Source organism: Acomys russatus, chromosome 12, assembly GCF_903995435.1.
Source record: "Acomys russatus chromosome 12, mAcoRus1.1, whole genome shotgun sequence".
Classification (NCBI taxonomy): domain Eukaryota; kingdom Metazoa; phylum Chordata; class Mammalia; order Rodentia; family Muridae; genus Acomys; species Acomys russatus.
In genome coordinates, this window is record NC_067148.1 from 59,406,012 (window position 1) to 59,431,343 (window position 25,332).

The window sequence follows — 25,332 nt, forward strand, 5'->3', positions numbered from 1 at the left end:
GTGCTACTGGTGCACGTCTTCAGTCCTAACACTGGAAGGCAGAGGCAGGCAGATCTCTTGTAAGTTCGAGGCCAGCCTGGTCTACAGAGTGAGCTCCAGGACAACAAGAGCTACACAGAGAAACTCTGTCTTAAATGCCTTATTTTTCCTTCCCATTTCCTTTCCTTTTTTTTCTTTTTTTCTTTTTTTTCTGGCATGCCCTCCCCTTCATCAAGATATTCACACTGCTAGGGCATTTGTTCATGTTTATTAATTATTCAGAAAAATGGTTACCATGCCCTATTAAGGCGTCGGTAACACCGGCCATTAATCTTTGCAACACGACTAAGTGGCCTGACTTATTCTAGACCAGAAATGGCCCCAGAGTACTCCTATTTTAACTGTGGCTCTTCTCCCCGCCTTTTTCTCTGAGACAGCATTTCTCTGTGTAGCATTGGATGCCCTGGACTTGATTTGTGGACCAGGCTGGCCTCTAACTCAGAGACCCACCTGCCTTTACCTTCCCAAGTGCTGGGATTACAGTTGGGTACCACCACGCCTGACTATTAATAGTGGCTCTTAATGATCCCTTATCCTGTATTTGTGGATATATTGACGTGTACATTTAAACCTATTTTATTTTTATATGTACATCTATGCAGCACTTGCATGTGAATGTGTACTTTTTTTTTTTTTTAATTATTTATTTTATGTATACAGTGCTCTGCCTGCATATATACCCACAGGGCAGAAGAGGGCATCAGACCACATTAAAGATGGCTGTGAGCCACCATGTGGTTGCTGGGAATTGAACTCTGGACCTCAGGAAGAGCAGTCAGCGCTCTTAACCTCTGAGCCATCTCTCCAGCCCCGTGAATGTGTACTTTTAAAGATGAATCATACTACAAGCATGTTTATATGCTGATGGGAATAATCTAGTAGACTGGGAATACTGAAAAGTGTAAAAAGCCAGGTTACACTTTAGGACCAATGAGGTCAAAGAAGAGGGGAGCCTGTTGCACAGGGCAACAAAAAGCAGACTGTATGAGCTAATTGCAGTTTTCACCCTCTAAATATGCAATACAACTTCCCTTCAGGGACTCGGTTAAGATCCCAAACTGGTCGCCACCCTGAGCTCAGAAAATAAAGTGTTCATTTTAAGCTTCTGTGTCTGAAATGAGTTTTCTTGGCTTCCACCTGAACCCAACAGTAAACACCTAACAGGAAATTTACAAATATGTGTACACGTAGGAGACATGTGTGTATATACACATAAGAGTAAAATATTATAAAAACTACAACTGTTTTCAAAGTAATATGGTTAAGAAAAAAGCAACGCTGGCTACAAGTGAAGCAGGGAATCAGAGGAAGCACCTGCTCTTCCATTTGGTTGTGTTTGCAAATGTGCAAAATATTATTATTATTATTTTAATTTTCGAAGTTCTAGGTCTTAAATATGCTATCCTCGCAATTTTTAAAATAAAAGCTTTAATGTATTTGAAGAATCTGGATATAAATCAAGGCCGTCAAGATGGCTTCAGCATGTGGGACCCATAGTGTGGAAAGAGAGGGCTGATGCCCACAGCTGCCCTGGTCTCCGCACACGCACGATGGCATGCGACCAAGTGCAGTGCACTGCCACATACACAAGTAAAATAACACGTGAAATTAAATTTCCAACTTTTTCAAACACAAAACCAATCTTAGAGGGTAGCCATACCTTGAAAGTAGTTTTCAAGTTTGAGCTATCAAGTCCAACTCCAGCAACTGATAAAGTAGATAAGGAATCTGGTGAAAATGCCGAAATCTGATTTCCATACTGATCTGCAACTATTACAACTTAACAAAAGAAAAAAGCTTCATGTTAATGTCCTTTTTAAGATGTATCTTACACATGAAATATACTTTGAAGCTTTAATTTATTCTCTTACATAGGTAATATAATACATACTTATTTCTCTCACAGCCATTAAACTATTACCAAAAACCTGTGCAGGAATGTTTAAATACTGCTTTTAATTTTTAAGGTACACTGTTAATATTATTTGTAGTTGTGAGAAGCTAGGGATTGAACACAGGCCCACATACATGGTAGATATGCTCTACGAATGAACTACATCCCAATTCCTAAGTCAGACTTTTTATTAAAATTTAAGGGAAACATTTAATAGTATTTAATTTTCTAGCTATAAAAAAAAAAAAAAAAAAAAGACCACACAGCAACCAATTTATTTAAACTTTTAACACTGATTATTATTCTTGTAACAAAGTAAAACTGTTTAAAACAAATTATCTTATAAAACTGAGTTTCAATGTATTTCAAAAAGTATCTTTCAGATCACGTATTTTAGAATATTAGTAGACACCAGCATCATACAAAAGTAAGTAGGTGTACTAACCTATTTCTCCTTGAAGCTCTTCACCCATCTGGACTGTTTTTCCTCCTTTTAACTCACACTTTAAATGTTTGGGGTCATCAGGAAGTGGTCTAAAATTGGTTTGGATAAAAGGCTTTAATTAATCACTAATGTCAGGAGGAAACTGAAGAGCAACACACATGTCCTAAATTTAAATACAATAGCCCCCCTCCAAATCTTTCATTTTTAGTAGCATTGACTACAAAAAAGCTCCATTCTACTCTATGTTACATTCAAGGGACAGTATAAGGAAACACTGCCACTAGACTAATAAGAATGAACTACAACACGGAGTTTATGGTCAGAGCAGTGCACGCACTCTGGAGACAGGCAGAGGAGTTAGGAGTAAGGCCGGCTGAGGGGCTTCTGCTCATTTGTATTAACATGATTCCTGTCTCTAGGTTGTGCATATTAATTCTGATTGTCCTCAGTTTCGAAATTCACCACTAACCAATACGGTAATTTTTTCTTCTAAAAACCACATGCTATTTTTTTGTATACTTCAGGCCTCTGTTACACCTACCTTTGGTGCATCTTTACAGTTACTAATCGATCAATTAAGTGCATAGTTATAATCCTGAGAAGTACTAATCACTGTAATTTATATACAATGCCATCACTTGTAATCTCAGCACTTGGGAGGCTGACGTGGGTGGATCATAAGCGTGAAGCCATCCTGGGCTACACAGCAGGACTCTGTCTCTAACAAAACCCCAACAATTAACCACCGCGTACAATGAAGCTTCACGGTAAAGACAATCTCCCTTATTTTATAGACATTAAAAGGTGTGGGATTTTTTTGTTTTGTTTAATCCTAGAAGGAACTCCCCCCACCCCACCCCTACACACAGAATACTGCAGAAACTATTTTGTTGTGGTATATTAAATCTGAAAATATCTCAAAATACAACATGCTCACAAACCTTACTGTAAAGGCACTTTCCAGAGACACATGATCATCTTGGAAAGACACCTGGCAGTAGCGCAAGTCTTTCACAGATGTTGGCACGTGCACATCAGGAAGCAGACCTTGCAGCAAATGTTCTTTGTTAACCCCAGGGGTCCAGTTAACCTAGGGGAGATTCACATGACACAAAGCTTAGAGGCTGCCTCAAAGCCTTCCCATAGTCACTGATTTCTCGAGATTCTTTTTTCTTTCTTCATCTTTTTAATCTTTTGAAACAGGGTTCCAGATAGAACAAGCTGCCCCCACTCATGCTGCTTAGGATGGGCATAAACTCATGCCAGCATGACGGGAATGTGCCACCACAGCCCATCTATTGACTGACGAAGCTTAAATTATAATTTACTACCACCCTCCAAGCCAAAAAAAAAAAAAAAAAGTATTATTATTATTATTATTCCTCTTCTTCCTCCTCGTCCATGTTTCCTTGAGACAGAGCCTATGCTGCCTTGACACTCTATGTAGACCAGGTTGGTGAACACCAGCTAGAAAATTATCTTATAACCAGAAATAATAGTATATCATAGAATAAAAAGTATCTTTGTTTTTGCTGCAAATATTTCTGAATCTTTTATATTTTCTACGAGTTTACTTAGTTTCTATTTTTATTTCATAGGAACATACAAGCTTATTTCTCATTGGTAAAAATGCACTGATTGTAATGGTTCTGAACTTTCAGTAAAAATCTGTTAAGGTCTAGTTGTAATGATTTAACATTTATAGTCCAATATCACAATGTATCTAGCACCAACCAAATGACAGTATTTTTCTTTGATAAACAGTTTCTTAAGGTTTACCCACAAAATTTCAACACAAACAAATTTTTACAAGTAAACACTGTTTAAAATACTTACTTTAATCTTCTCTGCCAAGGATGGTGTGATATTGATTTCTCTCTCTCCTTCATCATACATTTGAAAAATTAGATTGCGCATCACATCACCTGCAACCCAATTAATCTCATCATGATGTTTGATCTGGATTGCTTTCTGTCCTTCTACACTAAATATCTGTAGGCGAGCAACGTGGCTACTGGGAAGTAACTTGATAGTCTTTTCCACAGGTGACACATCTTTACAACTCTAGAGAAGAAAACATAAAGATACAGTGAGTGACCTACTATTCAATTTCTCTTTTTTCTAATGGCGAATACATGGCATTGTTTAACACTTTAGCTTCCATATTAGTGAAGACCATCTTATCATAGTTATACTTGTGGGCATTATAAACCAGGAGTGGTGGCACCTGCCTATGTTCCAAAATTCAGGAGGCAGAGGTTAGGAGTTCAAGCCATTCTAAGCTACACTATAAGTTCAAGGTCAATCTGGAATATACAGGAAATCTTGCCTTTAAAACAAACAAAAAAGCATTATACTTTTAGTAATATAATATTTTATACCATCAGGCATAAATGGCATTGGGTACTTTTGAAAAGTACCAAAAAAGATGCTTTCTTATTGTTTGAATTCATTTATAATTATCATAAATTCACAATATTTCAATTAAATCACAGATTCAATAGCTATCACTTAATAAAGAAACCATGAACCTTCTATAAAATTGGGAGACAAGTTGCTGCCACAGAAGACATTGCTTTCTTTTATTAAACTTTATTGAAATTTTGTTTTGTTTTGTTTTCCCAACTAATAGCACATTGGGATTAATAAACAGACTTGTTTATAACTAGAAGGGTTTTGGATGTCCTGAAAGCTGAGCTTATCAGTGTATTGAGAGATTTATATTGATTGTTAATACACTACGATTGTACAGATCCATTATACAGAAGTTACTTTTAAGCAAAGAAAATTAAACTACTACAACCATTACTACTTCTTGTTGTTGTTGTTGTTTGTTTGTTTGTTTTTGTATTTCCAGACAGAGTTCTCTGGGTAGCTGTCCTGGATTTGCTTTGTAGACCATGCTGGCCTCGAACTCATAGTGATCCACCTGCCTCTGCTTCCTGAGTGCTGGGATTAAAGACATGCACCACCACACCCGGCCATTACTACTTTAATAAACTATAATACCTTCAATATCACAAAGTTGTTTATAATAACTTTAAATACTATTTAATGTATTTCCTTCTTTGTCTATTTATAGCTATTCCTATAGAAACTCATTTAGGTGAGTGATTTAGAATTTATTTAAAATTTCTACATTATAAAGTACCAAACAATTTATTTTAAAGGCATATACCATAGATTTGCTTGACTCTTCACTCTCAAGGTCATTGCCTTTGAACAAGACACTATAAACTGCACAGAGGCAGATAGAACTTGCTATTTATTTTAACTAAATTGAACCCCTGCTGCTGTGTAATTACGTAAGTCCTATTTGCCTCAAAGGCTAGATCCTCCCCACCCCTACATAACTGAAACTCCTATACTTCTTGACAGTTAGCAAAGTATGTGTGCACACGGGCATACACGCAGACACACATGTACATGGATTTACATCCTAAATATTTTAAGATTACCATGGGCACATAGTGATTTTATGGATCCACCCGGGTTCACAGCTGCTGGTCATTCTAGCTTTAAGGGACCCAGTGCCTTGGATGGTACCTACCTTCTCTTTTTCTTTCTGTCTGTCTCTCTCACACACACCCCTAACTTAAAAATATACCCTTAAAAAGGAAAATATAATCACTAGTAGTTATAAACACTGTGAGACATCTGATCAGGAAGATTACTAGTTTGTGATATAAAATGTTAAAATTCCATTATACTTCACATTGTTTTTAAGAGAAACACAAATATTGTACATTTTAGTATCAAACAACTCTGCATAAAATACTCTACAGCTGTTAAAGACCGTGAAGACTCGCATAAGACCAGTGAGAGTAGTAGCTTACAGGTATCTCAATCCTGGCAGTCAGCGTCTGGTCTTTCTTAATGTTCTGAACTTGAATCGCTGGCCCTGTGAGGATGCTGGTTCCGGAGCTACTGCAATCCACGCTGTAGACTGGTAGGCCTGGAGCACCTAAAAACTAGACAGAGGGTGGAAAGACGGTTAACTACCGCCCAATCTGGAACTACTCAGCAACTGCTCAGACTCTTGAATACTTCAGCACAGCTGATATTTCTGGCTCACACAGGAACGTTCTAAATAAAACTCAAAACACTAACTTCTTCAAACATTATTTTTATTTAAAAAAAAAAAAAGCAGAAGGAGACAGAGTTACAAATATTACAGCCATCTCTTCAACTCTCTTTTTTACTTTCTTCAGTTTGTTTTGTGGTTGACCTTACCTGACCTTTTTTATGCACTAATTGAAAACTCTGAAAGACAGTTTTATCATTCTATTTCTAAAGAAAACACTTCATCTAAAGTTAGGAGAGGGAAATGAGGAGATGGCTCAGTAGTTGATAAAGCATTTCCATGCAGGCAGGAGGGCCTGAGTCTGCATCCCTAGAAATCATGTAAAGCTGATTGCAGTGGTGCACCTCTCCCATCCCAGTGCTCCGAAGGCAAGGTAGGAGTCAGAGTCAGGAGGCTCTCCTGAAACTACTGGCCAGCTGCTCTGCCATACACATCCCAACACATGAAGACACACACACACACACACACACACACACACACACACACACACACACACACACACACACGGGTAAAGGAAAAGAGAAAACTTTCACCCACAAATCTATCAAACTGTATAGTTCAACACAGTAGTGAAGGTCTTTAATCCCAAACACTAAAGAGATTAAGGCAGTAGCAAGAATCGTAAGTTCAGGCCTTTTTGGGCTACAAGGCCAGCTTGACCAACTTTAAAATCCTGTTTAAAAAAAAAAAAAATCGAAAGAGGACTGAGGATAGAGCTGAATGGTACAGCATTTGATTAATATGAACAAAGTCTTAAATTTAATTCACAATACAGCAAAAGAAAAAGAAACAAAACAAAGAAACAATACTGGGAAGAGCAAGTGTTTTTACTGGCTTTGGGTTATTAAAAATCTTTTGACAAAGAAAGTACTAAGAATTTTTCCATGGAATAATCATTAAGATTTGACTTACAAACATATAAACAAAACCAGACAAAAAGACAGAGTCGAATTTCTTTCATTTAGTTTCACCAAAGTATCTTACAAAACTTAAAAACAAAACAACAATGCAAAAACTTACTATTAAGGCTTAACTTTAAAGCAGCAAAAAGATAGGCACTGCCATTTACTAACATAAAAATCAAAACAAAATCTAATTGTTCACAACTGTGTCACAATAAGCTTACCTTACAATGGACAATCAGCTTTGTTTGTGCTGTTATGTTATCTGACTCATCCACAACTTCCACCTGAAATGGGAAAGCCGTTCCATTCTCTATAACTAGAATTTCTGAGTCAGGTTTCACTTTTAGTCGATGAGGAGGACCTAAGAGGAAATTATGTAATAAAATACACATTCAGTAGATTAAATAAGCTGAAGCATCTTTTTTCTGTTTACATTATAAGTGATGTAAGAATTGCCCAAATGTAATCTGCGTATGTGAAGGCTAGAGCTGTCTCAACAGCACTGTCAAGTATGTGATGCCTGCGTTAGCTTTATATAAGCTATAACAGTTAAGTGTGTGATGCCTGCGTTAGCTTTGTATCAGCTATAACAGTTAAGTGTGTGATGCCTGCGTTAGCTTTATATAAGCTATAACAGTTAAGTGTGTGATGCCTGCGTTAGCTTTGTATCAGCTATAACAGTTAAGTGTGTGATGCCTGCGTTAGCTTTGTATCAGCTATAACAGTTAAGTGTGTGATGCCTGCGTTAGCTTTGTATCAGCTATAACACACTAAGTAACTCAATTTAGGAATGAACTAAACAGTCCTGAAAACCCTTAAAATATCCAAGAGGGAAAAAACATTCAAGAAACAAAATTAATTTATTAAAACGCTGTTTACTTATCATTGTTAGTTTTACACGACTGACATCTCCAGCACAAGTAATGACACACTGTTTCCAGGCATTTTAGAGCCAGTTCAAGCCAAGCATGACGTTGCAGTCCTGTAATCCCAGCCTCAGAAAGCTGGAGACTAGCATGGGTTACGTAATAAAGCCATGTTTCCAAACAACAAGCTCCTGGTAAATACACTGCTTACTGTCTTTGACATCATAAGCAAGTTAGAGCATACATTTCCTGTAAGATGAATAAAATGGGTCTATACTTCTACAACTGACTATATGCTCCACAATCCCTAGTACTTCAAAATTAAATGTATGCTAAATACTGATAATAAAAGTATGGAAGGTAATTACTAGACACATTTATTTTATAATATTGACTAATATGAATATTTAGTGTGTGTCAAATACTGCGCTGTGTTCAAAGCAAGCACTACTATGCTCATTATATACAACACAAGGCTCTATTACCTCCATTTGATAGGAACAGAAGCATGCACAAACACCAGAAAATATTTAATCAAAAGACTACATAAAGAAAATGCCTAATACAAAGAGATGTACAGGACCCAAGGTCAGTTAGTTGCCAAGTTAGGTTTAATGCCTGGTTTATGATAAGGTTCCTTGGCTTATACCTCAACACTATGCTATTTCCTACTCTGACATTTCTACCAAATTAAAACAAAACAAAACATCAAAACTGTACCTAAGTAATAAGATTTCTACAAGTCAGTTTCATATGGCTTAGCTTATCTCTAAAAGCCTACGTATTTATATATAAATATAAATGAACTTTTTTTTTCTCACTAGTGCCAATTTTCACTTCCTTATCAATGTGTGCCTGGGTAAAACCTCTAAGAAGTTCAATCGTAAATGCAAATAAGCTACTGTTTCCTCCTGCTGGCATCCACTATAAACTCTTTGTTATCACTTATGGACAAAATGTTTCTAAGTAGAGTAGTTAAGGCTTGCATGCCAACTGTCCCTTGGCCTTTTGCCCAGGATCAAGTGTAAAACAGTCAATAAGCATAATCTGAAGTGTTTCACAAACCCCACAGGTCTCACTTTGCACAGAACAGCGCTACAAAGCTCATATGCAATTAGTGCACAGCCATGCAGAGGGAGGACTGCCCGTTTTGACTCATTTAGATACTACAGCCCTATGAGAGCAGGTAACAGTCTATCAATTATTTGAAAAAGCAGTCACAAAGTTTACCTATACTGAAACCGAAATGGCATGGTTCAAAAATGTTCTTTTTAGATCCTTACCCACAGACTCTAAAATTAAACGCAATTCCATCTATGTAACTTTAACATAATTTCATTTTCCCAAGATAAATATTCATTATGGACCTATAATTCTTAAAATATGAAAGTTATGCCAATAAAAGATTGATATAGGAACCCAGTTTTAACCTAAGTCTAATAAGTGTATCTTAGCTAATGTTTCCCAATACACAATTAGTACTTACAAATTCCAATCCAAGATTGAGTTACATTTAGCAACAAATGTATTTGTTAATAAGGATCCCACTCCCCAACCCGACCCCGCTTTAAGATTTATTCACACCGAAGCTGGGGGTGTGGCTCAGTTGATAAGAGAACTTGCCTGGAACGCGGCCCTGAGTTCAGTCTAGCACTGCTAAACCAGGTATGATGGTGCATGCCTGAATCCAATGACTTGAGAGGGTGAGGCAGGAGGACTGAGAGCTCAAGGCCATCCTAGGCTACCAAAGGCGCCTCTAGAGCCAGCCTGGTCTATACTGTGTCAGTTTCCCCCCTTTCTTTGCTCCACTCCCCTTTAAAGAAGCAGACCCTACAGTCATTAGCAATCTTACTGAAACACCAAACTGCATGAGCAGCGCCATTGTACTTGTGCCACAATACTGCTACTTCTTTATTTTTTGTTCTGTTTTGACAGAATCTCATTATCATAGCCCAGGGTAGTGTTACAACTGGAATCATTCAGGGCTGGACAGATGTGTTAGTGGTCAAGACTAACTATCAGTGTTACTTTTACACAATGACGTGTAATAATGGTCTGCCATCCCTGACGGTCTCAGGCACAGCACACATGTGCACATGCCTCCCCTGCATACATAATTAAATTATAGTCTTTACTGCCTTAGCATTCCACATTTTGGCCAATCATTACTAGTGCAATCTCAGAATATTTCAAAAATTAACTATTTTTCAAAAAATAATTTTCATTACTATGTTCAAAAGTAATTATTTTTCAAAATAATATTACCAGGCAGCAACCTAATTTTCAAAATCTGTGAGTCTTCTTTTAAACCCGGAAGAGTAACCTTCAGATTAAAATTCTGTTGAAAAAAAAGACAGCAAAAGTTAAACCTAAGTTTTAAATAAGTAGCTTACGATTTCAATCCTGACTTGTGTTTAGTTTCTAATTTCCTTATCACTATAAAAATGTACTCATAATTTAATCAGTAAAGTCATTACAAATATTTAAGAATCCAAGGAGAAAAAAACCTTTCCCTTAACTTAGACCGTGTACCTCAGGTAGGTATCAGAATAAAGAGGGTGTTTTTAAAAATGTAAAAGAGTGTTAGGAAGACAGCTCAGTGGCAAAGAGATCTACGCTCAGTTCCCAGAACCCACATGGTGACTACAATTACCCGTAATTCCAGTTCCAATTAGCTCTTCTAGACTCTGTAGTCATCAGGCACCATGTGGTGCACAAACATACATGTGGATAAAACAGTCATAGATACAATACAAATAACTAAAAATATTTTTAAGTGAAACAGTAAAGGAATAGGAAAAAGATTGGACTATGAACAGAAAGGTAATAGTAACTAAAGAGATCTAAGTAAAAGACACATTTAAAAGATAGGCAAGAAACTGAACAGAAAAAGAAAAAAATAAAATAAATTTTATTTAAAAATAAAAATAAAATTTCTTAGACAATGTGGATCATCCCTAACAATTAGGTTAATGCAAATCTAAACAAATAAGACTTCATCTTATTCCAGGCAGAATGGCAAAGATGTAAGAACAACCTACAGCAGTAGCACTGTAAGGGATGTGTGGCACAGAGGGAGCCTTCATGCACTGTTAGGGCTGCAAGTTGGTCCATTCACCCTGGAAATCAGTACGGAAAACCCTCAAAAAGCTAAATATAAATCTTCCATATGATGCAGGTATACCACTCCTTGCCATATGCCCAAAGGACTCAACATCACACTCCACAAATACTTAATTAGTCAGAACAATGGAACATTATTCAGATATAAAGAAAAATGAAATCATGACTTTTGCAGGTAAATGAATAGAATTAAAAAAGATTATACTGAGTATAGTAACCCAGACCCAGAAAGACAAACATGACATTTTCTCTCACCTGAGACTCCTAGTTCCAAATCTTTAGATGTAAAAGAGTCCTAAGGTCTCATATTACCTATTTACCTATTATATATATTCATATGTATAATACATGTGTGTATATATACAAACGTGTGTGTGTGTGTGTGTGTGTGTGTGTGTGTGTGTGTAATAAATCATTCATACCTGGGATAACAAGGTCTCCCCCAAGAGTCATAGACTTACAAACCCCCAATACCAGGCATGAGATTCCTCCTTTCAAGTTGTTGGTCAGGGGAGTCCAAGAGACTTCCAAAACATATAAGCTATTGCTGTTGCCCTTGCTTGCATCACAGAGGTTCAAGACAAATCCTTATTGATGAGGACACCATGTACTTACAACATAGAGCTGGATCTGATCTGAAAGCTTCCTCCCTTGAGGACTAGTTTTACGGTATCAGAAGATGCTATGTAAGCTTCTGAGGGAGAAAAACAGCCAACAGTCCTACCTAGCTAGGATGGCTGTGGTGCACAACAGTGGTCAAAATGGCACAATGACCTTAAAGGTGCAACAGAGGCATGTGCATCTTGGTGGTAACCAACAGCTTTCTAATAGGACTTAAGTCTTACTCAACAAGAGAGAAATCATGCCTGGTATTAGAAACCTAGTCAAGTCTTCAGAGCTAGTAAGGTCATGGATCTTGGAGAACCCACAATCACTCCACCACTTAACCAGCATAATCCCTAACAACACTCTAAATATGTATCCTTACACCTACAGCTAAGTGTAGCTCCTCATCCCTTTCATAACCAGACAAAGACAGAAAGCCACAACCAATCAAAATGCACAGAACAAGCAATCCTGTGGTTCTCAGCCCCAACAGATATATCAAGTACACAATTCCTGCACCTAAGACTCAGCGGCCATCAAGGAAGAGAGGGCATAAAGATTCTAAGAGTGAGAGGAACAGGAAGTCTGCTGTGAGGCTGCATCTCCTAGGAATGTCAGAGATGCAATACCCAGTAAGTCTCAAACAACGTGGCTGCCCAATAAGTCCTGAGTAACAATGACAACAATAGATACGGGGGGATCTCACAGGATATAATCCTAGACAAAGAGCTAGAGGCAACCAAGGAACTCTGAGAGCAAGAAAAATAGTGTTCCCAGGGAAGAATATCCCATTGGTTTTCCACCCCAAATGGTCAGCCTGGCAAACACACACACACAAGTAACAAGTGATAATACAGAGACTGAGCAGAACACACACTCACTCACGCACGCACGGCTAAAGAGAAAGAGGCTGTGAATTTGAGAACAGGGGTAGGCGTATTAGAAGAACTGGAAGGAAGAAAAGGGGAAAATGCTATAATTACATTTCATTTTTTAAAAAGAAATTAAACAAATATTAAAAAACTAAATCTAGATACTTCTAAATGGAATGTAATATTCTCGAGTGGACAGTAACTGGAGATGTCTGAATAAAGTCTCGCTTCTTACTAGCACTGTCTCAGGGTTTACTGTGTATAAACACATGGGGTTCTGAGACATTAGCAAAGAAACTCTGTGTTTGCTATCGCTGAATCTTTATATAAATTTAAAGTTATTTAAAAGTAAATTTTTTTAAAAATCTAGAAATAATTTTAAAGCCCATCTAATATTTAAATTTTGACACAAATCTCAGATTATTTCAGAAAAGTCTCCAGTCAGAAAGATGTATAAATCCTGACACTGAGTGTCAATTGATAACATGAAGCAGTGTGTCAGCTAAGTGACAGCACTTAAAATGGCTTCCACTGCAGGGCTAGAGAGGGGGTTAAGAGCACTAGGTTTGACTCCGAGAACGCACATGGCAGCTCACAACTGCTAACTCCAGTCTCCAGGGGATGCAATGCCTTCTTCTGTCCTCCTCAGGCACCAGAATACAGAGGGTGTACACAGATGTACATACAGACAGAATAGCCCCCCAATAATAAAATAAAATATTGTCACCTAGAAATACTTTTGAATTTTAGAATCTGTATAAACAAAACTATTTGGGAAATGATACAAGTCTAAACATGAAATCCACGTATTTTTCATCTTAAATACAATACCTCCAGGTAACTTTCACACGGTATTTCAGGTGTGTCCATTCTGACTGACTCTATCAAATGAGCCAGGCATGCTGTGGCATCATGTCAACACTCAGGACATGTCAGTCAGGGCTGCTCTCCCTGACATGTCTGAGGGGCTCATGTGCTTCTTCTTCCTCCTCTCGGCTGCTGTTGGGAGGTTAAACCCAGGGCCTCCCAAGACTCTGCACAGACCCAGGCCCCAGCAAGCTCTACTTTACAGTGTTTATAGGGAAACGTCTGTATGTTCCTGAGCAAACATACCCCGCAGCAAACCCTTCCCTTTGTCTAATTATGAAAGTACGTTAAGATCATCAGCAGAAGTGTTACTGACTTGGAATTGTGATCTCTGTTCTAAGAAACATAAAAGAAGAAGGGAAAGTGGAGACTACCAGATACAAGTTGAATAAACAATTCTGAACTAAGAGGAAAACAGCTAAAAGACATTAATTCAAGGACGTTGAAATGACTAAAATAATAAAAGTGCCAAATTTTTACACAGATTTAACTGGTAAGTCAGGTAATACAGCACTGATGAATTTCTAGCAACTCGGCATTACTAAATTTTGTTTACAAAATACAAAACAAAAGAAAATAAACCCAGATCATTTTACATAAAATTTCCAATTTACCATAGTAAGAACCAAATAATGAGTATTGTAACATGTATGTATAATGCTTACCTTGCCTTGACAAGAGTTAACCGGACCCTTAGCTACGACACCTTGAATTACACAGTTTGGGCCTTTGGTTATTTCTTCATAATGTAAAGACAGGCCACTGGAAAAAACACATTATTTTTAAATTCCCTTGCACCATCTACAAATACGTTTGTAAATGTGCTGCTGGCATGTCTAATTTATCTTATAGCATTTTAAATTTAATTTAAATAGAATGAGAGCAAGAAAAAAAATCCTAAAAATTTGTCTTATTTCCCCTTGAGCCAAAGTTTGCCTCAAACTCATAATCCTCCCACCTCAGCCTCTCCAGTGCTGGGATTACAGATGTGTGCTATTCTACTTCTAAAAAATTATATACATATACACACACTAATATATTTTTTAATCAAATAAGCATTATAAGTGATATTGATGAGGTAAACACTGAAAATAATACCAAAGATTGTTATAAAATAAAGAAACCACACACTTGAGTTTGTCAAGACATCAGGATGAGGCAAGATGTATGCCAGCTCAAGCCTGGCAACACAGCACAGCTGCCAACCCAAGGCAGCCATGACTGCTAACTGTCTTTGCTTCACTGTAACAGATGCTCCCTAGCACCGGCCTTGAAGAATCGGCTTTTGCCATTATGCATCTAGTACTGTGACTGTACTTAAAAAACAAGAACAACAAAAACCCTAAAAGAAAGGGGGAAAAAAGTAAAAGAGAAGATACAAACAAGAAGTACACCCTGTCCCAGAGTCCCCGCCCACAACCGCCCCACGCCCGCCCCTGGAAGCTGCCCTGAGTTTACTTTCAATAGGCTGCCCATAAAAGTATGACTTGGTAAGAACATTAGCCCACAAACCTTGACTATGTATCATCCCAGGCTCTTGCCACGGCTAAAATAATAAAGAATGCAAAAGTAGACCACAACACATGCCTAAGAAGAAATATTCAAATACAGCAGGGTCACATGATATACTCATGGTATCCTTAGTCTTTTCTATGGATCACTTCAAATATTTCACTCAGTAAAACTAGGCCATCTCTGCTACCTAATAAAGCTGAATGGCATCAGAGAGTTAGCTTTCATGCTGATGCTGTGTCTCTTTTCTATTGCTATGTGCAAGTAAAGTAGGTTAGCTGTGACCTTTAAATAAAGAAAAAATGGTAAAAAGCACATCGTGAGGTGTTAAAAAAAAACACCAAACAAACAAAAAGCAAAAAGCAAAAAACAAAAAACAAAAAAACCAAAAAACCCTCCATTTCCCCCCAAGCACAGAATTCAAGTGTTTGTAGGCACTATCTGAATCAACAGTAAGGTTTAAAATAACAACCTAAAGATCTTAACAGCCTTTTGACTTTACAGCTGAGTGACCCTGTTTCATTCTGACTTACCCTACAAAGTAAGTGTTCTAATGAGCAGAACACTGAGGTTTGTTCCACACAGAGAAAGAGAGAAACAGGAAAGGAGAACTGAAAGAGCATTAGAGTGTATTTATTTGGTGGTGTGTAGCATGTGTGCACACTTGTAAGTTCACGGTGCATGAAGACCATATGCATGCGTGGCGGTCAGAGGCTATCTCCTACCACATGGATCCCAGTGACTAACCAAAGCCGCAGGCTTGATGGCAAGCATCGTCATCCACTGAGGCAACTGGCTCACAGTGATCATGTAAAGTTACCCTCTGAGTGAGAGAGATGACTGAGCAATTACGCACATGCACTACTCAATACAGAGGGCCAGACTTCAGGTGCAGCATGCGTCTTGGGCCAGCCCACAACCACCAGCTCTCACTCAAATGGGATCTGAAGTTTCTGATGTCCTCGAGCACCTGCACTCATGTGCACATGTATATGCACACACAGAGTTAAACACTATGATAAAATCTTAAAAAGAATAAAGTTACTTTTCTTGTAAAGTCAGGGCGGGGAGACAGAACAGTAACTGATTAATAAGCATCAAGTTATTTCATGTTACCTCTGTGATTTAAGAGTTAAGACACAGAGCGCATCAGTGACGTGCCAGCTGAACCCCGTTTGGACATTTGTCTGCTATCAAATTCTCCTTTGTTCTAAGTTCAGAACAACAACTTAGTCTCACCCTGGCTACTAGAAGTTTAGCACGATGACTCTTTTTCTTATTTTACCCCGGTCTGTTGTGCAAAAGCCTAGTCTAAAACAACGGCATCCTGTAACATATTTAACAAAATCAATACTAAAGATGTAAAAAGGTGACATACAAAATAGCTCTCATCAAGATGCCGGATCATCTGCTGTTGCTGGCTCTCGACGTCCCAACATGAAATGAGAACTTTTACCACCAAAGCAAATACAGAGAAAAGATGGAATGTAAGACGAGGACAAACAGAACTCAGGCCAAGTGGGCCAATCGGCTCAGTCACAACGAAGCTGAGCACTACACCAGCGGGGACAAGAAGCTGGACAGCAGATGTGTCAGACACCACTCTAAAGCTGGGACACCTGCAGACTCTTAGAAAGGGGCAAAAGGGAAGAGAGAGAGGACAGACGAAAGGGAAAGGGAGAGAGACCGTGGATGTTCAGAACCTACAACTCCAATCTCCAACACTAACAGACATCGTAAAGGGCATTTTAGAACAGACTGAAAGCAAACAGCATTGAACTAGAGACAGAAGAAAAGCTAAAAGAGCAGGTAAACACACTAAAAAGAGGAAGGGACAAACAGCCCCGAAAGAAAGCATGCAGATAACAAGAGTGCTTCACCCTCCATCCCATGCCAGTCCTGTTCCTTGACTAGTTAGGAACCAAAGTATTAGCCTGTAAGGGAAAAAAATCGAAAACCATTCTCTGAGGAGACGACCCAGCCCAAGACGAAAAGGACTGCACTGCTCACGACATAGACCTCTCCTCCCAAGTTTGCACCCAAGCCACAACAGATCCCTTGGGCCCACATTGATTCTTGGAGCAGACATGTGCTTACAGCGGGGAGTAAGCCATTGGTAGAAGATACAAAAGCAGACGCTTCCAACTGCTCCCCCAAAGTCTGCAATTAAAGCCACTCTTGAGATGGCTTTCCTCCACAGCATGTGTCTGCTTGCTGTGCAGGTCACAGACCTTCCTTCTGACATCTATTTTACAGAGTGCTGGCTGGTGCCTATGGACGCTGCCACGGCACTGTTCCCTCTGCTTAAAGCTCCACCGAGGAGATTCTGCCCTGCCCCACCGTTGACTAGCTCCATGCCAGGGTCATTTATTTCCTTGTTCATTACTTATGGACTTCTCTTGCTCTGCCTACTCTTCACTACACTTCAATGCCTTCCCACAATGCCTAGCTCTCCCTGGAATTCCACACATAATATCGTGTTTTAAACAAGCAGCGAATCATTAAAGTTATGGCTATTTCTAACTCACAGTTTCTACAAAATAATTTGAAAGGCACAATTTAATGATTCGTAGCCACTCAGCTATTAAAAACATCAAAACAACAAATAACACCAACGAGTAAAAATTTTTTCCTGTTATTGCCAATTTCCTTAGCAGGTTGCCCATGATTACACTATGGCTTAAATAATTATTCAGTAATGGAACTTTTCTTTTACATTTATCTCTGTTTTCTGGGCTGGGAAATAGGACTGGGTACAGTTCTCTTTCCTGAACACCCAATACAGAACAGAGAATAAAACAACCTCACATATGAAGGCAGATGAAGAATGAGAGAATAACAATTATAAAATAAAATGAATAATCAGCTGGGCGCAGCAGTATACACCTGTAATCCTAACCCTGAGGAGGCAGATGCGGGAGGATTGTTCCAAGTTCAAGACCAGCTTGATCTACACAGTAAGATCCAGGTCAGTCAATACAATATAACAAGACTGTTTCAAAAAGAAAGGAAACAATGTCTCCATGTTCAAACACAAGCTCAGTCACCTGGGTTTGGGAGATGGAATTTAGGTCATTGTGTTTGCAAGGCAAGTAGTTCACTGGCTGAACTGTCCTCCAAGCCTAGACCCCAATGACTTCAACAGTAAATTTATTAGTAAATAAACTTCTCTGAAGCAACTTATACATGATATTACAGTCAAAGAGGATGGCTTGGGGCCAAATTTCCAAAAATCATAAAATTCATGTAAAACGTTTAAAATAATACCAATGCTAACCTTATATAATTTATACATCCTTAGCAAAACAAACAAACAAAACACCACAAATACAAATAAACCCTTCAATTACCTCGCTTCAAGAACCGGCTGGATATCAGATAGTAGCTGGGTAGTGTGACCAAATTCATCCTGTAACTCTAGAGGAATATTGAATGGGACTCCAACACGAAAAGGGGAATCCAGAAGACGAAATGAAAACTTCTCAGGCTTGCCCTCTTTAACAAAAACAAAGGGAAAAGAGATTAATTATCTATTAATTTATCTAATTTATAAAATTTATCTATTGATTTATCGGAGGGAAACCGCACTACAATGAAGATGGCATTTCAAATTTCTACAAAGGCTGGAAGACGGCTCAGCAGTCAAACAGCTACACTACTCCACAGAGGACCTAAGTCTGTTCCCAACACCACTGTCAGGTGTCTCACAAATGACTGTAACTCCAGCTCCAGGGGACCCGATGCCGTCCTCCGGCTTCTGTGGGCACTTGTATACGTGTACTCATACCCACAACACTGATATGTAATTAAAAATAAAATGAAAACTTATAAAGTAATTTGTGGAGAGCCGGTTCCTCTGTAGAGGCGGCCTGACTCCGGCAGACAGCCTTTGCAGGTGAGAAACTGACCTTGCAGTTCCCAACAATGTCTGAACCAGTCAGAGTCCTTGTGACTGGAGCAGCTGGTTAAACTGCATATTCACTGTATTGGAAACAGATCTATCTTTGGTAAAGCCCAGCCTATCATTCTCGTGCTCTGGGCTATCACCCCATGATGAGCGTTCCAGGCAGGGTCCTGATGGAGCTGCAGGACTGTGCCCTCTCCCTTCTGAAAGGCGTCACTGCAGCAGACAAGGAAGACCTTGCCTTCAAAGGCCTGGATGTGGCTGTCCTGTGGGCTCCATGCCCAGAAGGGAAGGCATGGAGAGGAAAGACCTCCTGAAAGCAAATGTGAAAATCTGCAAATCCCAGGGTGCAGCCTTGGAGAAATATGCCAAGAAGTCGGTTAAGGTCATTGTTGTGGGAAACCCAGCCAATACGAACTACCTGACAGCCTCCAAGTCAGCCCCACCGATCCCCAGGGACTGACTCACTTGGACCACAACCCAGCAAAATCTCAAACTGCACTTCAACCCGGTGTAACTGCTGAGGATGTAAAGAGTGTCATTGTCCAGGGGAAGCCATTCATCAGCTCAGTATCCAGAGGCCAATCACGCTAAGGTGAAATTGGTGCACATGAAGCTCTAGAAGATGACAGCGGGCTCAGGGGAGACTTCAGCACGACGGTGCAACAGTGTGGTGCTGCTGTCATCAAGGCTCAGAAACTGTCCAAGGCAGTGTCTGCTGCAAAAGCCACCTCGGGCCACATCAGAGACACCTGGTTTGGAAGCCCAGAGGGAGTGTTTGAGCCGATGGGTGTTATCTGATGGTAACTCCTATGGCGCCCCTGATGATCCACTCTATTCGTTCCCTGTCGTGATCAAGAACAAGCCCTGGAAGTTTGTGGAAGGCCTCTATGAGTGACTTCTCACGTGAGACCTTACTGCAAAGGAACTGGCAGAAGAAAAAGAAACTGCCTCTGCATGCCTAGACAATCATGTTGATGTCAAAGTGTATCCCAAAGCTAAGGAATCAACATATCGTCTTTGAGTATCAAACAGTAACAATGCTATACTCAAATTGTGAACAGCAGCATATTTTAAATAGTATGTGCTCTGTGGTGCAGATGTGAAAGTCTATCATGCTGTTAGTGCTGAGAGCTAAATAAAAATACATTTAAGTAAAAATAACATGTGCAAAGACTTTAACTAGTGCCAACAACCAACATGTGCACATAAACATAGAACTTTATCACATCATATGTAAAAGAAAACTCAAGAGGTAAATACCGAAGTGTTTAATTTTATTTATATTACTATTATTGAAACAGTCTCACTATGTGAGCTGCCTTTAAACTTGTGGGGATCCTCCAATCTAACTTCTAATGGCTAGATTATAGTGTACATCATGCAAAACTTAAAATTGTTTCTAAGATATCAAATTATAAGAATATAACGAACAGCTCAAAATAGCTCAGAGGTTAAGAGCACTGACTGCTCTTCCAGAGTCCTGAGTTTAATTCCCAGCAACCACATGGTGGCTCACCGCCATCTATAATGAGATCTGATGCCCTCTTCTGGTGCACAGTGTACATGTAGGCAAACACTGTATAGGTAAATAAATAACTAAATCTAAAAATAAAAAAAAAGAAAAGAATATAATGAAGAATACTCATGCCCTTAATAATTTCTAAGATAAAACACAGTTCTCAAAAACTGTAAATGGATTTGATGAGCTTACAACAAGAAATATATGTGAAAATAATTTTAACAATTGCATAAGGAACTAAAATCCAAGGAAAATATTATCTATTCACATTATATCATTTATTTATTGTGTATACACACACACACACACACACACACACACACACACACAAATATTCTTATGTGCATATATTCACAGTGTTAGTCCACCCTTAATCATGCTGAAGGAGAAATTGCAAATAGCCAGGGTTACTAACACAGATGCATAGGAAGCTGCCTAGCTAGAGAGTTCAAGGTTAGCCTAGGCACCTTATGGAAATCTTGTCTAAAAAATAAACATCACCGGGGATATCACTCTGGCAAGGGCTTGCCTACCACACATGAGGCCCTGGATCCAATGCTCAGTACAAGCATACATGAAGATTTTCTTGGAGTGACACTCAGTAGGCTGTGATTTAATACATCTTTCAAGGTAGGTCAGTTACAAACTCAAATTTGATAATCACAACTTGAAACTAATACAATAAGTATTGTAAAAGAACACCCTTTCAGATGACACACAATGGGCAAGAACCAGCCCACATCTTAGAGAAATTGCTTAACTACTAATTTTGTTATGTAAATATTGAGGTCAGATGGAATTAGCTTGTGGGAAATGAACTCTCAGTCTATTGTTGTGTTTTACAGTTTTTGAGATTTCTTGATATCAACCCTAAATAAATTATTATGTGTAAGCAATAACAACAACAAAAAGCTTATGTTTTTTTAAGCCAAAAAATCTAAATGGTTCAAGAGGAAACTATTTAAAATGTAACAAATCTACACCATGAAGTAGATTCCTAGAACAAGAATTAATAAGAAATAGGATCCCGGGGCTGGAGAGATGGCTTAGTGGTTAAGGTGAGCTCACTTCCCAGCACCACACAGCAGCTCACAACTACCTGCCACCCCGGATCCACAAATTCAGAGCTTTCTTCTGGCCTCCATGGGCACCAGGCAGATACATACAGGCAAAAAATAATACACATTAAGTAATTTTTTTAAATAAATAAATTCTCTCTTGGTCCTTCTGATTTAAAAAGGCATGTCACTCAACATTGAAAACCACATGGACAAATGTAACTGACTTAGCATTAAGAGAATAAGTGAAGATCATTAAATCCTTAAATGCCAATGAAGGCCCAAAGTAAATCACACAACAGTGTACTCACGGTGTGTGTAACAAACCTGGAATGCAACTGAAAGACTCATTGAAACTGGCCTAAGTTCCCTAAATCACTATTTCTCAACACAGAACAGTCACATCTTCCTCATCTCCAGCAAAAGATGGAAGGCCTACTCTCTGTGTAAGAAAAGAGGTAGGCCTAAGGAATGAGACACACACTAGCACGGGATTGTGTAGAGGAAAAGGGCAGAGCTCTCCCCTCAACTGTCTTCCCCAGCTCACTATCTTATGCTGCTGCCAGGCTGTGCCTTCCCTACCAGAAGACTAGAAGGTTCCACTCTGGAGAATCTCAATAGCAAAAATGGGAAAAACCTAAAAATTCTCATAATATAAAATAAAACATGTTTTCATGTATTTTATTTTAAAATGTAAGCAAGTGATGGCATGTAAGAAATGCACCAAAACAGCAAGCACATAAAACCAACAAACATGAAACTGACTGTGACTAAGGAAAAGCACTGCAGAGAAAACAACCTACTATTACTAATAGTCCCAGAGAACAAAGACATTCAGTCCTTGGAATGGGAAGATAATGCTTTAGAAAGGGAATAAAACAGAATGATACAACAGGATGAAAGAAATTCAATATTAAGCAAGCAATGTTAAAGCAATCTCAAGTAATAAACAAACAAGTAAATAAATAAAAGCAAGTGATGAAAAGGAGAAAAAAAATTAGTATACCAGTCTGGGGAAAAAACAGTATTTTCATATTAAACATTTTTAAAATGACAAAAGTAAATATTTCTAAATGCTTAAAAAGAAGTTTCAAAACTAAAAAGGTTATGAACTACACAGCACCTGATAGAAATGATTCTATAATCACACAACCTAGAATTTCAAAAACTGAGGGAAAAATTCCCCTAACATCTGATATCATCCAAAGGTTTAAGAATTAGAAGAGCTGCCGGGCGTGGTGGCGCACGCCTTTAATCCCAGCACTCGGGAGGCAGAGGCAGGTGGGTCGCTGTGAGTTTGAGGCCAGCCTGGTCTACAAAGTGAGTCCAGGATGGCCAAGACTACACAGAGAAACCCTGTCTCGAAAAAAAAAAAAAAAAAAAAAAAAAAAAAAAAAACAAAAAAAAAAAGAATTAGAATAGCTATAAACTACGCAAAGTTTAAAACTTATTAAATTTTTAGAAAAGTATCTTCAGAATTAAAAGAGATTATGAACAACTAGGTACTTTTATAACCATTACAAGTCAAGACGCCTATTCATCTATGGACCTATTATTGAATTATACAAATTTGCCCCCTTGATTAAAAATGGCACAGTCAGCGAAAGAAACTGTACATTAGTGTTTTGCTTACCTTTAACAGAAAATTTAATTGCTTTTGATGGTAGTGATCTTCCTGCATAGGTGTCTGCATTACTTTCATTCAATACCACTTGTAATTTCAATGTGTAATTACCTAGTTTCTGGATATTTTCTGAATAAATTAAGAAAAGATTAAAAATCATGCCAACATATACTGATTTATATATAATTTACTTTTTCAGGGATATGGGGAATCTGACAAGACTGCCCAGCAAGTTCTCAAACCAGTACACTCAAGTGGCTCTCGCTGCTGAGCTCTGTGAGTAGCTACAATAGATATGAGCAGCCGTGGAAGGGCGGGGCTGTTTGCAGTGGTCACAGGGATCTAACCCAGGGCCTCAGCCAAGGGAGACCACAGGGATGGGCTCAAGAGATGGCTCAGCAGCCAACATCACTTACTGCTCTTGCAGAAGGACCAGATTTGATTCAAAACAGTGCATCATTTCAGTTTCAGGGGATTTGATGCTGACCTTCTGGTCTCTACTGGGACTCACATGGACAGTGTATACATACATATGGGCAGGCAAAGCACTCATACCCATAAAATAAAAAAAGTCAATCTGAAAAATAACTAAAATTTAGAGTAACTTACCCATTTTTTTAAACCAGTAAGGCCATTTTCCTCCATGTTGACTGATATGTGAAATTATTTCTTTATTTCCACTTGAAGCTTGATAAACAAAAATAGAAATACTGACTTCAGAAACTGAGTATAAATTTAAATGCATGAGGTGTCACAACGGCATCAAACGTAGCTATCTGTATTTGCTACATACTTCATAAAATTGTGTTGATGCGTCACACTATATAATGAATATTTAGCTCATTACAATGCTTTCACTTGAAGGGTGAGAGAACTTCTAAAGTCAGATATACCGTCCTTTAGAAATATGCCCAGAAGCAGCACAGATTCGGGATCCCGCATCACTTCCACAGTGTGCATGCTAGCTTAGTACCCAGCAGCACACAAGGCTCATTCCTTGCCCACATCCTCACCAACATAAATGGTATCTGTTTTCTTGATTAGATGAGATACATTGTCAATATTTTAATTTACACTTTCCTGGTGGCTAAGAACGTTGAACACTTTAAGATACTTATTGATCATTTGTTTTCTTTCTTTTGAGAACTATATTCTGCTTCCTAGTCTATGTTTTTACTGTTTAGCTTTTTCAAGGTTCCTGTAGACACTGATCCTAACATGTAAGTCTGGGAGACATCCCTCTCATGTTGCAGGCTGACTCTTCGCAGAAGCTTGTGTACGCCACTGGGACCCATCTGTGAACGGCTGGCCTCACTTCCTGAGTGCCTGAGTCATTCGTCACAACTCTTAGCCTGTGCATGTAACTTGAGGTTTCAGATCTTATGTCAAGGATTATTCACTTGTGGTTGATTTCTGTGCAAGTGAGGAATCAGGAGCTAGCTTCACTGTGCTACGGCAGAGATCCAGTTTTCCCAGCAACGTGTGCTAAAAAGATGTCATCTTTTCCTCAGAGTATTTTTGGCATCTTTACAAAAAAAAAAAAAAAAGTCTAGAACTTATATTCTGTCCATTGATCTACATATGTGTTTTTGTGCCAGTATCTTGCTGCTTTTATTGTTATGGCTCAGTAGTATAACTTAAAATAAGATATGATATTTCAGAATTATGTTTTTGTTATTAGTGATTTTTAATTTTTCACATTTTAATTTATTTAGAGATAGGGTCAATAGACTCAATTTTCTTAGCAAATATATTTTATTACAAACTTATTAATGAGCATACCTCACTTATAACCCGACTAACCTAAACAATAGGAAAAGAAGATTAAAAAATACAATAATGAAACCGTAAGGCTATCAGTTCTGAGGAACGATTCTCCTGGCATAATCAGCAGGATTTCTTCTGCTAGAACCTGGAGTAACCAGAACCTGGAACCTCAGCCAGAGCCCGGGGCCCCAAAGCCTTCCCTTGAGAGGTCCTCTCTAGGAGCATCTTCAAGTGGAGCGATGAA

General features: G+C 38.6%; 1 protein-coding gene and 1 pseudogene across 1 annotated transcript in view; one reads left to right on the forward strand and one right to left on the reverse strand.

Annotated features, from left to right (window-relative positions):
- Nucleotides 1-25,332, reverse strand: part of Smchd1 (structural maintenance of chromosomes flexible hinge domain containing 1) — a 120,670-nt gene that overhangs the window by 48,678 nt on the left and 46,660 nt on the right. The window contains exons 18-28 of the mRNA XM_051153692.1: nucleotides 23,931-24,008; nucleotides 23,331-23,450; nucleotides 18,564-18,708; nucleotides 14,367-14,463; nucleotides 10,499-10,571; nucleotides 7,589-7,728; nucleotides 6,215-6,349; nucleotides 4,215-4,442; nucleotides 3,320-3,468; nucleotides 2,379-2,467; nucleotides 1,700-1,818 (exon numbers count right to left, since the gene is read on the reverse strand). Of these exons, the coding sequence (XP_051009649.1) occupies nucleotides 1,700-1,818; nucleotides 2,379-2,467; nucleotides 3,320-3,468; nucleotides 4,215-4,442; nucleotides 6,215-6,349; nucleotides 7,589-7,728; nucleotides 10,499-10,571; nucleotides 14,367-14,463; nucleotides 18,564-18,708; nucleotides 23,331-23,450; nucleotides 23,931-24,008 (1,373 nt within the window). The remainder of the gene's footprint in view (nucleotides 1-1,699; nucleotides 1,819-2,378; nucleotides 2,468-3,319; nucleotides 3,469-4,214; nucleotides 4,443-6,214; nucleotides 6,350-7,588; nucleotides 7,729-10,498; nucleotides 10,572-14,366; nucleotides 14,464-18,563; nucleotides 18,709-23,330; nucleotides 23,451-23,930; nucleotides 24,009-25,332) is intronic.
- LOC127196657 (malate dehydrogenase, cytoplasmic-like) lies at nucleotides 19,138-20,141 on the forward strand (annotated as a pseudogene).